The sequence below is a fragment of the Emys orbicularis genome, chromosome 1, assembly GCF_028017835.1.
Source record: "Emys orbicularis isolate rEmyOrb1 chromosome 1, rEmyOrb1.hap1, whole genome shotgun sequence".
Taxonomy (NCBI): Eukaryota; Metazoa; Chordata; order Testudines; family Emydidae; genus Emys; species Emys orbicularis.
The window spans coordinates 235,305,055-235,320,046 of record NC_088683.1 but is presented as its reverse complement, the minus strand read 5'-3'; the positions used below and the strand labels follow the sequence as shown (position 1 = coordinate 235,320,046).

At 45.3% G+C, this 14,992-nt stretch overlaps 1 protein-coding gene across 2 annotated transcripts in view; it reads left to right on the top strand.

Moving 5' to 3' along the window:
• SHROOM2 (shroom family member 2) overlaps window positions 1-14,992 on the top strand; it is a 182,713-nt gene that overhangs the window by 59,642 nt on the left and 108,079 nt on the right. For both annotated transcript variants that reach the window (XM_065422377.1, XM_065422369.1), the window contains exon 2: window positions 5,960-6,111. In XM_065422377.1, coding sequence (XP_065278449.1) covers window positions 5,960-6,111 — 152 coding nt within the window. The remainder of the gene's footprint in view (window positions 1-5,959; window positions 6,112-14,992) is intronic.

Sequence of the window (14,992 nt, the reverse complement as noted above, 5' to 3'; positions counted from 1 at the left end):
TCTCCATACTAAAAGTTTTTTGGGTGACATTGCAGGAGATGCATTTTTGGAAGATGTCTTTTTTTTTTTTTAAGTCTGTTGCCAGGACAATTTGCTCTTGATTATTTCCATTTGTCTCTTAAGCCCAGACTGCACACACAGTTTGTACTGGTATTACTGTGTCAGTTAGTGTGTGACTCTCTCTTGTTTTGTTTTTTACTTTATATAGCTATACCAATACAGCCCTTGGGGCTGGTCTTCACTACCCGCCCGGATTGGTGGTAGAAAATCGATCTCTCGGGGATCGATTTATTGCGTCTTGTTGGGATGCGATACTCGATCTCCGAATCGATGTGCGTACTCCACCAGCCCAGGTAGGAGTAAGTGCCATCGACGGGGGAGCCGCGGCGGTCGATTTGCCGCCGTCCTCACAGCAGGGTAAGTCGGATCAGATACGTCGAATTCAGCTACGCTATTCCCGTAGCTGAATTTGCGTATCTGAAATCGATCCCTCCCCATAGTGTACACGTAGCCTTAGGGTAATACAGTTATACAGGTATAAAGCACCTACCAGTATAGAAATAGCTAAACCACTATAAAGCTCCTTTTACTGATATAACTGCATCCAAATTAAGAGGGTTTGATGTTAAGTCTTTTTTTAATTGATAGTAAAGTATAGATTCCAGTTGCCTTACCTGGCCCTCCTCTTTGTCTCACTGAAAAACTTGCAAGTGTACAATATTTGGAGGAATATTAAATTCCTGTGTATGGTTGAAGGTGGAGAAAGGGGTTTTTATAATAGGAGTCTGCATCTCTACCTGTTCTCATCTTGTTTCACACTGCATTGTGGCTGTTGGCTGATTGTAGACCGACATGGCGCTAAATATTGCCATGTTTTTGTTGGCTACTCTTGCCAGATCCAATCTTATAGCCTCCCACTGACTTTTTTTGTTTTGTTTTGTTTAAAGGCTTTCTTGTCCAATATTTACCTTGTTTGAAATTTAAATATGAATATCAAGCCCAATTTCTAGGATAAATAACATTGTGTGTGTGTGTGTGTGTGTGTGTGTGTGTGTGTGTGTGTGTGTGTGTGTGTGTTAGGATTTAAAATTTTGATCCAAATACATAACATTTCATTTCTAAACTTTCTCCTGGATTTGCTTTCCCTGTTCCTCTTCGAGGAAATCTTCTTCCAAGTCTGACAAACACAAACTCATCTGTGCCTATTGCTGCTGCTCAACTAATGACATGAACTGACAATGACAGTAATGCTGCTCACTCTGATAGATATCTTTTAGTGGAATGAACAAAAGTAGGGTCGTTGGTGGTGCAAATGAAATATACAATTTAACTCTCTAAATGTGTGAATGAAACAAATGGAGAGGACCTGCTCTCTGGCTAGGTTTTGGGCAGATGGTCAAAGTGACCTGAGTCAGATTCCTGTCTCTCTTCTAGTGAGAGTGCAAAACAAAAAGACACACCATGTTCAGTACTGTGTGTAAATCAGAAATGGTTCCAGCCCCCTTTTGTCCCGATGTTCCTAGTATTTATCAGAATGTGTATTGAGAAACATTTTTTTGTGTGAATACATTTTTTGCATGTCTGTGTGTATTTGAGGTATGAGAAAAAATTGCACAGTAGTTTTCACAAGGGCATTTGGCAGTACTGAGAAAGTTCTAAGTTTGTCTGTTGGGCAGGGTTGTAGTTCAAACAACAGTCTGATAGACCGGAGAGTACATCTGGTATACAGATAATATGATGAAAGTAATAAAATCTAAATTCACGAAGACAGGGAAATTAGAATGGCAATAGTAGGAGAAAAGGGATATAATGTTTTTTGCAGATAGCTTCTCCTATGAATTGGTTAGTTAGTTTTACTTGTGTTCAGTTGCTGGTAGAGCCTTTATCTTATAGAGGTTTACTTTAGAGACGTGTTGGTTAAAAAAACAGTTTCTTAGTGTAATTAAAATGGATTGTATTTCCCCCCCTAGCAAATACTCATGCTTGGACCAACAAGTACATAATTGAATGGAATTATGTTATTTATACACACATTCACTGATCTGTGTTCAAACCAGCAGGGAAAATTTATGCACGAATCCTTTTAGCGCAGAAGGATTGTTACTATATAAGATTGTATGTTTTATTCTTTTTATCTGCAACTAATTTAGAAACAATATGTGAAGAGACCCACTTTCAGTATTTGTCAGGGGTGCTTCAGCTCAGTCTCGTTTTTCAGTTGTGATTAATGTTGTTTTGGACGTGCCCATAAGTCTCTTTGGAAGGCTTACGCTATGTGGAATGTGCAGTTCCCCTGCTGAAATGAAAACTCAGAGGGGGTAACTGAATACTCTCTTCAGTCAGTGTATTTCCAGCTCGAAGAAAAAACAAATAACTTTGCTGCGAACAATGAAAATTCCTTGAAACCCTAGGAGACTGGACTGAAAAACTGACACTGTCAAGGTCTTTAGGCTCAGACCTTCAAATTGCTTATAACCCAGTGGCACAAAGTCTTTCCAGCCCTCAGGGCTGAACCAGTACCTTGCCAGGAGTTTAAGGGCCACAAGTAATTTACATGTAGATATGTTGCTTAAAACTCCTCAAACCACAATATATTATACCTCTTAATTTTTATTCATCCCGGGTTGACCTCCATCCTCAACCCCATGGTCTCTAGTCATTCACCACTGCTTTTCATTGACATTTCCCCATGCTCTATGCTCCACTATGCTTCAGGCTTCAAAATGCATATCATTTAAAGGTAATCCAGAAATGCAGTGAAGCACTTAAAGGACTTTTTGGGAGGGTCAAGATTCATGTGTCCCCAGGTGCTCATCACCTCTCTTAGTTTTGATTGACTTGTGACTCTCTTCTGTGGCTGTCTATAGCAACTATGTATTTCCATCCCTGACTCCTTGATCTCCTAACCTGTTTGATTGCATGGAAGTATGATTTCCATCTCTACTCCCTTGCTCTCCACTCCACCATACAACTGAAGTGGGATTTTAAATTTTTAGTGAACCCATGAGATTTGGATAATACCCTGGCAGTTGTGGTTCATGGATTGTGCATTAATTGTAACTGGATGTGGAAACTTACCTGAATTTTGATTATCTGCATTTTTTTAAAAGATACGATTTGAAAACTACTTTACTATTATCAAGTAATTTTAAAAATAACCACTGTTTTAGAAAGGTCTACAAATACAAAATATTCAGTGCATCATTTTTTATTTAGACATTTTTGAAGAGAGAAGGTGAGGTGAGGTATTTTATTGGACCAACTTCTGTTGGTGAAAGAGACAACCTTTTGAGCTACACAGAGCTCTTCTTCAGGTCTAGGAAAAGTACTCAGTGTCACAGCTAAATACAAGGTGGAACAGAGTGTTTAGCATAAGTAGTTAATGCATCTCTTAAGGGACCATTCAACAAGACAATCCTCATGTTAACTCTCATCATTCCAAGAAGTTTTGCTTTATTTTATCATTTTACTTACAACTGTATTATTGAAGCATTGCTTTTTTTTAAACTTCAGTTTATAAACAAAGTTTCAAATATCCACTCCTGAATTGTATTGGATCCATATGCCCTCTTTGTTGATTGTATCGAGGCAGATAAGTTGTGGATACGTGTTTTTGTTTTGTTTTGTTTTGTTTTTTTTACTAATTATGTAGTAAATGACTTGGCCTGCTTTTGAATACAGTAGAATGTAAAACATTGTTATTTGTTTATGGTAATAACTATGATGTGCTAGGTGTTTTCCAGCGATTTCAAGAGAGTACAGGCCCTGTGCAGAGGAGCTCACTCTCTAAGAGCTGGTAGACCACATTTTGGAATGAGGAACAGCTAGGAGTGAGGAATTTTTATACAAGTCAATTAGATTCTCTGTAGGAACACAGCAGAAGTAGGTTTTCAAGAGGGCCTTGAGTGTGGCCAGGTTAGGGGCCCTGTGGATGGACTCGGGACAGTCGTACCATGCCTAGGGGACAGTATGAAAGAAGGCCTGGGGATAATTATGCAAGAAGCAGATGAGGCTGGGGAACACTAGAAGAGCAGAAGCTGTTTGGGTGGGGGAGGCATGACACAAAGCCTGACAAAGATGGATAAGCAGGGAGGGGGAGAATTTTATATAGAGCTTTGAAGGTGATGACAAGTGTTGAATCTGCTGTAATAGTGGATGATGAACTAAAGGAGGGATGGATTCAAAGAGAGGAATGACATGATCATGCAAGAAATAGGACTTTAGTGGAATTATTTTGTATGGACTGAAGGGGAGACCAGAGATGATGTGGTATTTTGAGTTGGGATATAAAGAGGACCTGAATGAAAGATTTAGCTTTGAGAATGGAAAGAAAATGGCAGATCTAGGAGTTGAGGAAGAAGTGACAAGATTTGGATATGGTATGTGAGCAGATGAGAGGGAAGAGTCAAAAATTATCCTTAGATTGTGGATCTGAGTGACCCGGGGGGGGGGGGGGGAGTGTGTACATAAAAGAGAAAGGAAGACGTTGAGGAAGCCAAGGGCCTGATTTGCAAAAGAGCTAAGCACCTACAACCACCAATGAAGTTAATGGGAGCTGCCAGTACTCAGCAAATCAAACTCTTGTTTTGTTTTTTCAGATTAACAATGTCTATAGTTATTACCAGGTTTATCTCTTATGTGTTGACGGAAATTGTCAAATATTAACTCTTCTTACTTTATCTGCCTGTCAATTAATCTGAATATTATGAATAGTTTGAGTAACATTTGACCAGTAACATTTTCTGTAGTCCAGGAAGGGTGCTAGGAAAAGCAGTACATGCCTTCCATTGATGTACACCACGAATGGCCACCTTACCTGGGCATGTGACACATTCAATCTTTGCTTACTGGTTCTCTCACCTCCCTCTCTCTTCCCGGCCAGAACTGCTGTGTAATTCTATCAAACATTGTAAAATCCTTGTTTTCTTAAAGGAAATAACTAATTTCTAGGGTTGGAAGAAGGTAAGTTAGACATCAGATTCATTAAATTAGTTCATATTTCCCCAGACACAACTAGTTTCACAATATTTTGGTTACCACAGCATGTCAAACATCTTTTTGGGTGGAATCTGATGGTGGTGGTGCTGGTATTAGCTAGCTCATCTGAAAATCTAGATTTTTAAAGTGTTTGTCCAAGGCTTTTTTGTGCAAGCATGCGTAACTATATTGGCCACGCACTGAACAGAGGTGTGGCTGTCAAACTCAAGATCACAGGTACCCTTGGCTTTCCACACCAAGGACACATCTGTACTACAGGCATTACAGTGGCATGACTACAGTTATGCTTTGGTAACGCCATAGTGTAGACGCTTCCTACGGCAGTGGAAGGGGTTTTTCCATTAAAGTAGGCAAGCCACCTCCCTGAGCAGCAATAGCTAGGTCAATGGAAGAATTCTTTCAACCTAGATGCAACTACACTGGGGGTTAGGTCAGCGTAACTCCAGTGCTCAGAGGTGAGACTTTTTCAGGCCCCTGAGTGCTGTAGTTATGTGAAATAAACTTTTCAGGCCCTAGATTTTAGTGTTGCAGCCTTCTGCTCAGGTAGCCCTTCCTTCCTCTCTTTTCTCCAGCCTGGTCTATGCTTCAAAGTTAGATCAACTTACCTACGTCGCTACCACTTCTCGGGGAGGTGGATTACTTACCTTGATGATTAAAAACCGTTCCACTGCTGTAGGAGGTATCTGTGCTATACTGCTGCAGCTGCATAGCTGCTGTAGGACCCGTAGCTTAGACACGTCCTCCCTCTCCCTCATAATGCTTATTTCTGTTTCATTACTTTAGCTCTAAATATTTTTAACAAGCATATAATTCTTTTGCATTTTAACCACTTCAGTGTGTTACTAATTACCCAGTTATGTAGTACCAATAAACAATGAATTTTACTTTTTATCTTTAAAAAAAAAATGAAGTAGTTATTTGTTCTCAATCCTTCTGCTTTTTTGAATTGCTTTTACTTCAGATTGAAGAAGGGAGCAAAGCTGCAGCTGTTGACAAGTTACTGGCTGGAGACGAAATTGTCAGCATCAATGACGTGGGCCTCTCCGGGTTCAGACAAGAGGCGATCTGTCTGGTGAAGGGATCACACAAGACTCTAAAGCTTATAGTGAAAAGGTAAGCTCCTAACGGACAGCCAGAGGGCTGGATGCTGCCTGGCTCTGCTTTTCAAAGGAAAGGGGCAGACTAAACCTGTTAAAGAGAAGCAGCAATGATTTGCTGTTTTACTTTATTCTCTGCAGGAGTCTTATAAGGGGTCATTCTCATTTTTATTCACAAACATTATATGTTACCTCTTCTTCCAAAGGAGCACAGATGAAACGCAGGCATTGTATGGGGGAGTGAAGGTCCAAGAACTTTGGTGTGCTACAAACAGAATTATTTCACAGCTTCAGTCTCTAATTCAGGAAGAAGGGAAGGGAGATGGCAGGCTTGCCCTGGCCTTGTGGCAATAATGACTCTGTTGGGTGCAATAGCTACATATGTGATTGTGAGGAATTGGTTTTGTGAGGGGCTGGGCGGGAAACCGTTTTTTCATCCTGCAAGAATTTTTGAGATTTTAAAAAATATATTTTCATCCTGAATCGGGATGAAAAGTCAAAATCTAAAAACATTTCATGAATCAAAAATATGGAAAAATAAATTCACTCAGATCAATGGAAATGTTTCAATATTAGCCTTTTACATATGTACTATACAATAGCTTACATTTTGAAACAGCTTTTTATGTTGATCTTTAAAATGGACAAAAATGTTTTGAGAATTTCAGAAAAATATTGAAACGAGTTTCAAAACGGGAAATCTGTCAGAACTGATTCTTTCCTGCAAACAGTTTCAGATCGGATGACTCAACCTTTTCTGATGCGGGGGGGAAAAAAATCTTGTCAAAAAATACATGACAAGCCTCTTTAGTCATGTGCATTGTGGATGGTTGTGTTTTAGAAGTGAAAAGTGCATTGGTGTAGAGCCAAAGAGAGTATTGTGGTGATTGGGTGATACAGTACATCAATTTAGATTGGCTTGAATGTTAATGTTGCCTTAAATGGTGATCCTTAGTTTCTGGAGATAGCATTGATAGGAAATGAACATGAACAGCCTTTACTTTTAGCTTAAAAAGGGCTTTCTTGTGGGGATGGAAGAAATTAGCAGAGCTGCTGAATCTATCACCCACACAGATGGTGCAATAACTTACAAGTCTGTGAATAACAGGTTCAGGGAGTTCTACCAAAATTTGTATAGCACCAGGACTAATAAATAAAAATAAAAAATTGTCTGGACTATGATATAAATCATATTGGTCTCCATCAATTTGATCCTGCACTGGCTACTCTGCTGGAAAAGATTTCTCATTAGAGCAGTGCTGCTCAAACTATGGTTCGGGACCCCAAAGTGGGTTGCGACCCCATTTTAATGGGGATGCCAGGGCTGGCGTTAGACTTGCTGGGGCCGAAGCCAAAGTCTGAGCCCCACCGCTCAGGGCCAAATCCCAAGGGCATCAGCTCTGGGTGGTGGGGCTCAGGTTACAGGCTGGGCAGTGGGGCTTTGGTTTTGGCCCCCAGGTGGGGCGGTGAGGCTCGGGAAGGCTCAGGCTTCAGTTCCCCATCCTGGGGTCGTGTAGTAATTTTTCTTGTCAGAAAGGGGTTGCGATGCAATGAAGTTTGAGAACCCCTCCATTACCGTGTATTGCATCAGCCATCTGCGCTCTAGATCAGCGGTTCCAAACTGGGGGTCTGCGGTCCCCGGGGGGTATGTGAGCCCTTTCAAGGGGACCACGGGACCCCGTGGCCGAGTCCCGATCCTCGGCGCCCCCCGCAGGGCTGAAGCCGGGAGGCATGGGGATGAATCCCAAAGCTCCGAGTCCTGGTGCTCCCTGTGGGGCAGAAGTTCTGAGTCCATGGGCAGAGTTGGGGACATGAAGGGCATTGCGCCCTCCGCAAAATTCAGCACAAGAGCACAGCGGTCCCGGGGGCAGCTCCACACCTCACCCCCCATCTCCACTCTCCGCCACCTGGCCAGGTTGGAGATGGGAAGCCGGAGTCAGGCAGTGCGGGGCAGCTGCTGCTCTGACTGGTGCCACGGAGCAGGCAGCGGCAGCGTTCCCTGCTCTCCCAGGTTGAAGCTGCTCCTCAGCTCCCAGCCCCCTTTGCTCCCTCAGAGGCAGCTGGTAAGAGCCCTCCGGATGGGGAGACCCAACTCCGTGGCTGGCAGACCCTTCCGGGAACAGGGACCACAGAGGAGTCCTCCCAGCATACAGCCTCTAATTCCTCTCTCCCTACACCCTGAGCTACCCCCCTGCCCATGCACAGCCCCTAGCCACTCCCCTCCCTGCACCCACAGCCACCCTCTGTGTGCACACAACCCCTAGCTACTCCCCTCCCTGCACCTTGAGCTACCCCTTGTCTGCACACAGCCCCTAGCTACCCCCTCCCTGCACACTAAGTTGTTTTCAAACTTTTTTAGCTAAGCCCCCCACCTTTGAGTTATAATTTTTGGTTGCTGGGTGGCCTGCTGAAGTGAGTCATGGGGTGGAGTTGGCACTCACTCCCTGGACCCCGCCATGTGGAGGTGGCTCTAGCCTCACTGGCCTCTGCCCCCCACAAAATAGAAGTCAAACTACACCTATGCCCATGGCCCCTGCCAGAGACCCCCACCCCCCCGGGCCCTGGAGTTTTTATAACATGTAGAGGGGGGGCCCTGATTTTCATATAGAAAACCCTTTTTCTAAAATTATATTCCTCTGAAATATAAAATAAGTTCTGTTGATGAAAGTGGGACCAGGCCAGAAAGCATTTGGTCTCTCTGCCATTTCTGAGCAGTTCACACATTTGAAACTATTCCATCCAAGTCTTATGCTTTTATCCTTCACTTCTTTTCCTTATGCAGTAATTCCCAGCATATCTAATAGCTAAGTACTTTGGGACCTAGCCAGCTGTGCATTTTAAAAGTCCAAATCTTGGCCGAGACTTAGATGGAGCCAAGGTTTGAGTGAAAAAGTTTTGCTGTGATGTTCAACAGCCTTCATTCACAATCCTGAAAAATAACTTTAGTTGTCCTCAGGCCAGGTGTAGTTCTCATTTTGCTACTGTGGGTTAGTAATGTCAATTAGCTATCATAGAATTATCTGTTCTGCCACTGGTCTTTAAATAATCAAATGTCTGAATGGTTTATACAAAAGAAAGTTGTTGGTATCTAAACAAAACTCTGTTTTGATACAGAATTCTGGCACTAATCTGCAGGCCATCAACATGCTATCCTTGTTTGTTGATTTCTCTTTTGGAAATGCAGCAGGGTTGAGAGCTAGAAGTAGATAAATCAGCTACAAATATTTGCCACTGTTGAGCCAGTCCCATAGTACAGTAATGTTTGAAAGTCGTTTACAAACATTGATGATCGAACAAGTGCAATGTTCTTTTGGTTTTGGTTGAATAAGGACCCTGGAGGATACATGTTGCTTAATCAAGTGGGTTTGTTGAAACAAAAAATGTTAATTATGTGCTAGTTATTCAGTGTTATTGTGAATCACTTCTTGTGTTGGTGCCTTTTTTTGGAGAACTAGAGAAGAAAATAAAGCACATATTTCTTATAGGAACTGTTTGATTTCTCTTGGTAAACACGTACACAGTAGTTTGTCTATACACACACACACACATGATTAAAATAGCTCAGTGCCATTGGTACTAAATAAGGGAGTGTGTGTGTATCTGTATGTAATAAAATGTGTGCATGCAATGTTTAAACGTTATTTCCCTAAATACCATTCTGGTTAGGGGTTTATGACATGCTGTCACTCAGGTTGATGAGGGTAAGGATGGGTGAGAAACTTTTCTCTGTTCCTGTGACCACTTTCCCTGCTGACCTCTGATTGGCTCTTGGAACTGTCAACGGAGGGCAGAATATCTGAAGCTGGGGAAAAGGAAGCAGACGCTGATACAGGCATCCCTGCCCTGCAGTGACGTCTGATGACAGGTGGCTTGGACTGCTGTTTAATTCAACCAGCTGCCCAGGACTTTGGCCAGAATTGCAGATAACTGAGACGGGCTTTAAAACCCTAGAGTAATGCTGGCGGGTGAAAGTGACATTTTTTCCCTTGAAAGTATTGTTTGTGTTGATGACTCTTTAAATTGTAAAAACACAAAATATGCTCAGAACGTTGATCAAGCTTGTTTTTCTAAATCAGAAGACAGAAAGCTGAATGTGCTTTTAAATTTTATCTAAGTGCATCCTGACTGTTAGGATTTTGTTTTAGATGCATCTTAATTTCCTAAAAGGAAAGAGACCAGAGTCTGAAAAGAACAAAATTACATATAATCTGAATTGTAAATACTCATGAGGAAATTTAGAGTCTTATTTATTTGCATGTCACTTTGTTTACAGAGCCATCCTTTAATTGTGGCATAGCAGCGACAGAGCATATATGTATGTCCAGAGGGTTTCCCACATTCCACAATATGCTGTACGGTCTGCATCACCTAACATTTTAAGATGAGGCACTAAATAAAAATCAGAAGAATCCTTTCTGTTACATTCACAAACTCTAGGAGGGTTGCTATTTATTTTTCATTTGCTGACAGGAAATGTGCTTGAAGCCAGTGGTAACCCTTCCATATTGTGTGTGGAATTAAATGTCAACTGAAATCGCTGGCCCTTTCATAGCCCTTTGAGCAGTTGGATGTGCTTTCAGAGTTGAGCTCAGTGTTCTGGTTGGTATTAAAAGTGCTGTCATTCTTAAGGGCTCTTTCCCCCCCATCCCTCTTTCAACTAGATCAGGCCTGCTCAACTCGTAAAGCGGCGAGGGCCATATTACTCCAAAGAAAATAGCTGAGGCCCGAAACCCCCCAGCCCCGCTGAAACACCTCCCCCCCAGCACCACCCAGCCCCGGTGTAAGCAAGCAGGACTCACCCCGGCAGCGCCTCCTGCTGGTCTTCTCGGGAATTAGGTCATCCAGCCGTTGGAGCGCCCTCTGCAGGCTGGTGTCCCGCTGGCCCCATGTCCCTCCCAGACCCTGGTGCCCTTTGATCTGGGGTGCTGCCCCCTGGCAATACCCCCACACTCTGCCTCTAGGTCTCTGGGGAACCCCCAACCCTCTAATCCCCACCTCGCCTCAGTATAAGGCTACTGCCAGTCACCAACTAGCTCCTGCACCCTGGGGCAGACTGCAGTATAAGCCACACATCACAGGCAAGGTTGGGTTTGGACCTGCTGCCTCTCTCTATAGCTGGGCTGCCCCTCTGCAGCCCTGGTACTGGTCTTAGACCCTTAGCTAGCTCTGCAGCTTGGGGGTTTTCCAGGCTGGAGCTCCTCTAGCCTTCCCCCAGCCCTGCTCCACTCCCAGTACCCTGCTCAGCTCCCTAGCAGCCAGGCCCTTCTCGCTCTACAAGCAGAGAGAGATTTCCTCTGGGCCTCACAGCCTTTTTATACAGGCCAGCTGGGGCCTGATTGGGGCATGGCCCAGCTGCAGTGGCTTCCCCAGTCAGCCCAGCTTTTCCCCTGCCACAGCCGTCCCCCAGGGCTGTTTTAAGCCCTTCAGGGCAGGAGCAGGGTAACCACCCTGTTACACCCCCTGAAACACATCCTCCGCCCCAGCACTTCCTGCCTCAGCAGGCCCTGGCAGTGATGCACCCGCTGTATGCCAGGCGGGGGGAGCGGGAGATGGAGACACGTGTGCTTCTGGCCGTTCAGGCGGTTGGAACGCGGCGCGCGCGGGGCTGTGAGGTCTCTTGTCCCCTCCCTCCCCCCCCCCCCCCTGGCAGGGGGCGAACCCGGCAGCCGCACTTCTGGCCATCTGGCAGGGCGCCCAGAGGATTCAGGGGGCCCTGGGGCAAAGCAATTTCGGGGGCCCCTTCCATAAAAAAAAGTTGCAATACTATAGTAACATGTATTTGGAAATGTAAAAAATAACCAGTGAAATACATTCAAAAATTAATTTGTAATAATTTGAAAATACACTAAATACATTATTTAAAAATATTAAATGCTTTAATGGTAGGTATACATTTGCAATTACATAATGGGCTGTTGCTGGGTGAGGGTGATGGTTGGTGCCAATGGGCTGTCACTGCCTGGGGTGGTGGTGCTGTTGCCCAGGGCTGGGTGGGGGGCTGGGCTCTGGGTTGGGGGGTGTCCGGCTCAGAGGGGCTGGGCTCGGAGCTGGGGGTCAGGGCTGTGGGGGGTTGGGGTCGGGGGGGGGTTGCCCAGCTCAGAGGGGCTGGGCTCGGAGCTGGGGGTCAGGGCTGTGGGGGGGCTGGGGTCGGGGGGGGGGTTGCCCAGCTCAGAGGGGCTGGGTGCAGAGCTGGGGGTCAGGGCTGTGAGGTGGATGGGGTCGGGGTGGTGCCCGGCTCAGAGGGGCTGGGCTCGGAGCTGGGGGTCAGGGCTGGGGTGGGGATGGGGATGAGGTCGAGGGGGTGCCCGGCTCAGAGGGGCTGCCCGGCTCAGAGGGGCTGGGCTCAGAGCTGGGGGTCAGGGCTGTGGGGGATGGGGTCGAGGGGGTGCCCGGCCCCTTACCATGCCGCTTACCCCCTCTCCCGGAGCCTCAGCACGCCGCGTCCAGCGCTGCAGCGGTGTGGTGTCTCCAGCGGGGCCTGAGCTCCCGCCGCTCGGCCACAGCCCCCAGCCCCGCCCCGCCCCCTTACCAGCTGAGACGCCAGGGGATGGGGGAAGACGGAGGTGGGGGGAGCCTCCAACATACTCGTGGGGGCCCCTGTGTGGCCCGGGGCAAATTGCCCCACTTGCTTCCCCCTCTGGGCGTCCCTGCCGTCCGGGCGGTCGGAGCACGGCGCGTGCGGGGCTGTGAGGTCGGCCCTCCCAGCAGGGGGCGAACCCGGCAGCCGCGCTTCTGACCGTCTGGGTGGTTGGAGCACGGCGCGCGCACGCGGGGCTGTGAGGTTGGCCTTCCCCCTCCACCCCTGGCAGGGGGCGAACCTGGCAGCCGCGCTTCTGATCGTCCGAGCGGTTGGAGCACGGCATGCGGGGCTGTGAGGTCAGTCCCCCCCGTCCCCGGGCAGGGGGCGAACCTGGCAGATTCTCCTCCGCTTGCCCGCGGGCCGCACAGTGAGCCATGCGGCCCACGGGCCGCATGTTGTGCAGGCCTGAACTAGATAATGGAAATTCAATCTAGGACTGCATTCAATGTGGGTGGGGGGAAGTTTGTATAGAATTGAGCACCTGATAACTGTTTTTTACACATAGTAAAATATTTTGCCTGAGGATTGAAGAAACAAAAGGAGTAGAGAATATGCATAGCTATGATATTTTAAGCCAGTATCCTCCAAACAGTTACTCCATGGTATTGTAGAGTATTTCCCTATAAACCAACTTTATTCACAGAGAGGTAAATATTTGTAGTAGCAAGATATAAGGTCATTTTGGTATTAATTTAAACCCATGTTTTCTTGACGCTTGGCTCAGTCACATGACAGGCAAAAATAAATTACAACAGTTACTGTCCCCCTTGTTGCCCTGTAAGCATTCATTCCCCTGTACTGGACTGACCAAGAAAAGTTATGCTTATTCCTGGCATTTTCAGCCAGGTTTTTGGAGTAGCTCAAAAAACAGAGTTTATCATCTACCATCCCATTTTCTCCTTCCACTTTCCCAATCCCATTGTTTTCACTTCACAGCCATGCAAAGGCTTGCATGCAATAGTCCTTATTTTAATAGGTGAGCAGGCACTCTCTGGCACCCCCCAACCACACATATTAATTTGTGAAAAAGTGGTTAGGGTATGATGTTTATGTATTATCTTGGAGTGTGAACATTTCCTCTTGTGAGGGGATGGCTACAAGAAGCACTTTGTACAGGTGAACAGTTCTAGGCTCAGATCCTTCAGACTGGCTGAGCAGTGTTTGAAAGAAGGTTAGTGGGAATGGTTGGGCAAAGGGTGAAGCCACCTATACTTTTCCAGGGACTAGGGCTGGGTATGCCCACACTACTATTCAGCTGATGGGGCTAATGTTGATGGAGGCTTTACCCCAACTTGGAGTCAAGTTAGCTTGCATTGGTTGATAACTAGAGAATTATTGATTTTAAAGCAAAGGTGTTTGCAGTTGTGAATGTATTTCACAGCCATGTTAGGGTGTGTCCACTGGATCTCTTTGATGTAGACAGGACAGGAGTCCAGCACCCTTTCTTTTCATTTGCTTGGTTGCTGTTGGTTCCTGGTCTCCCTTTATCCTATTACACTGCTATGTCCTATAACATTACGTAGAGGCACTGATTTTGTTTATAAATTAACATCTAGAGCAAGTATGTTTTCTTTACTATAATTCTAGCATATGTAGACTGACTTCTGAGAAGGCGGGAAGAGAATTGTTGGAATCATTAAGGGGAGACATATAAGCTGTGTCAAATGTATTTGAAAGGAGATTGTCAAGGCTAACAATGTCCATTTTTAAATCACAGAAGTTCATGTTAATGAATTGATGGGAAAAAGGGACATTAGAAGAAAAATAACTTCCTTGGGGTGACACATGTATGTTCCAACAACGCACATGTAATGGGCCTCCCCACAATTTGTATCTAGTGAGGATTGTTCCCCCATCTGCCTAACCATTGGACTGATCATTTTATTTTCTCAAGAACGGAGTAGTGGCATTTCAGTACTCTTCTTGAATATGAAGGATTCTGTTGAGACACTTACCACTATTTTCCCACCTCGACTGTCTGGTTTTTTTTGTTCAGCTGTATTTTTTTTAAGATGTTTTCTGTTTTTACTTTCTCTGCACTGTTGTTGGCCCTCACAAGTTCGTTCTGATTGTGGTGTGGCCATTGATGTTCCATGATAGGTCACCACGGCTGCCTCCTGGTTCCGTTCCAGGAATCTGCTCAGCTTTGGGCCTTTGTTTTCAGTGATACATGAATAAAGTCTGCAGGGTGACTGGCTAGCACCACTTCCATGAATAGACCTTGAATTATTATTATTATACCTAGTTTCCGAGAAGGGATAATGATTTGGTACTTTGAACTTTTTGTGTGCTTTTGTTTAAAAACATGGTTTGATTG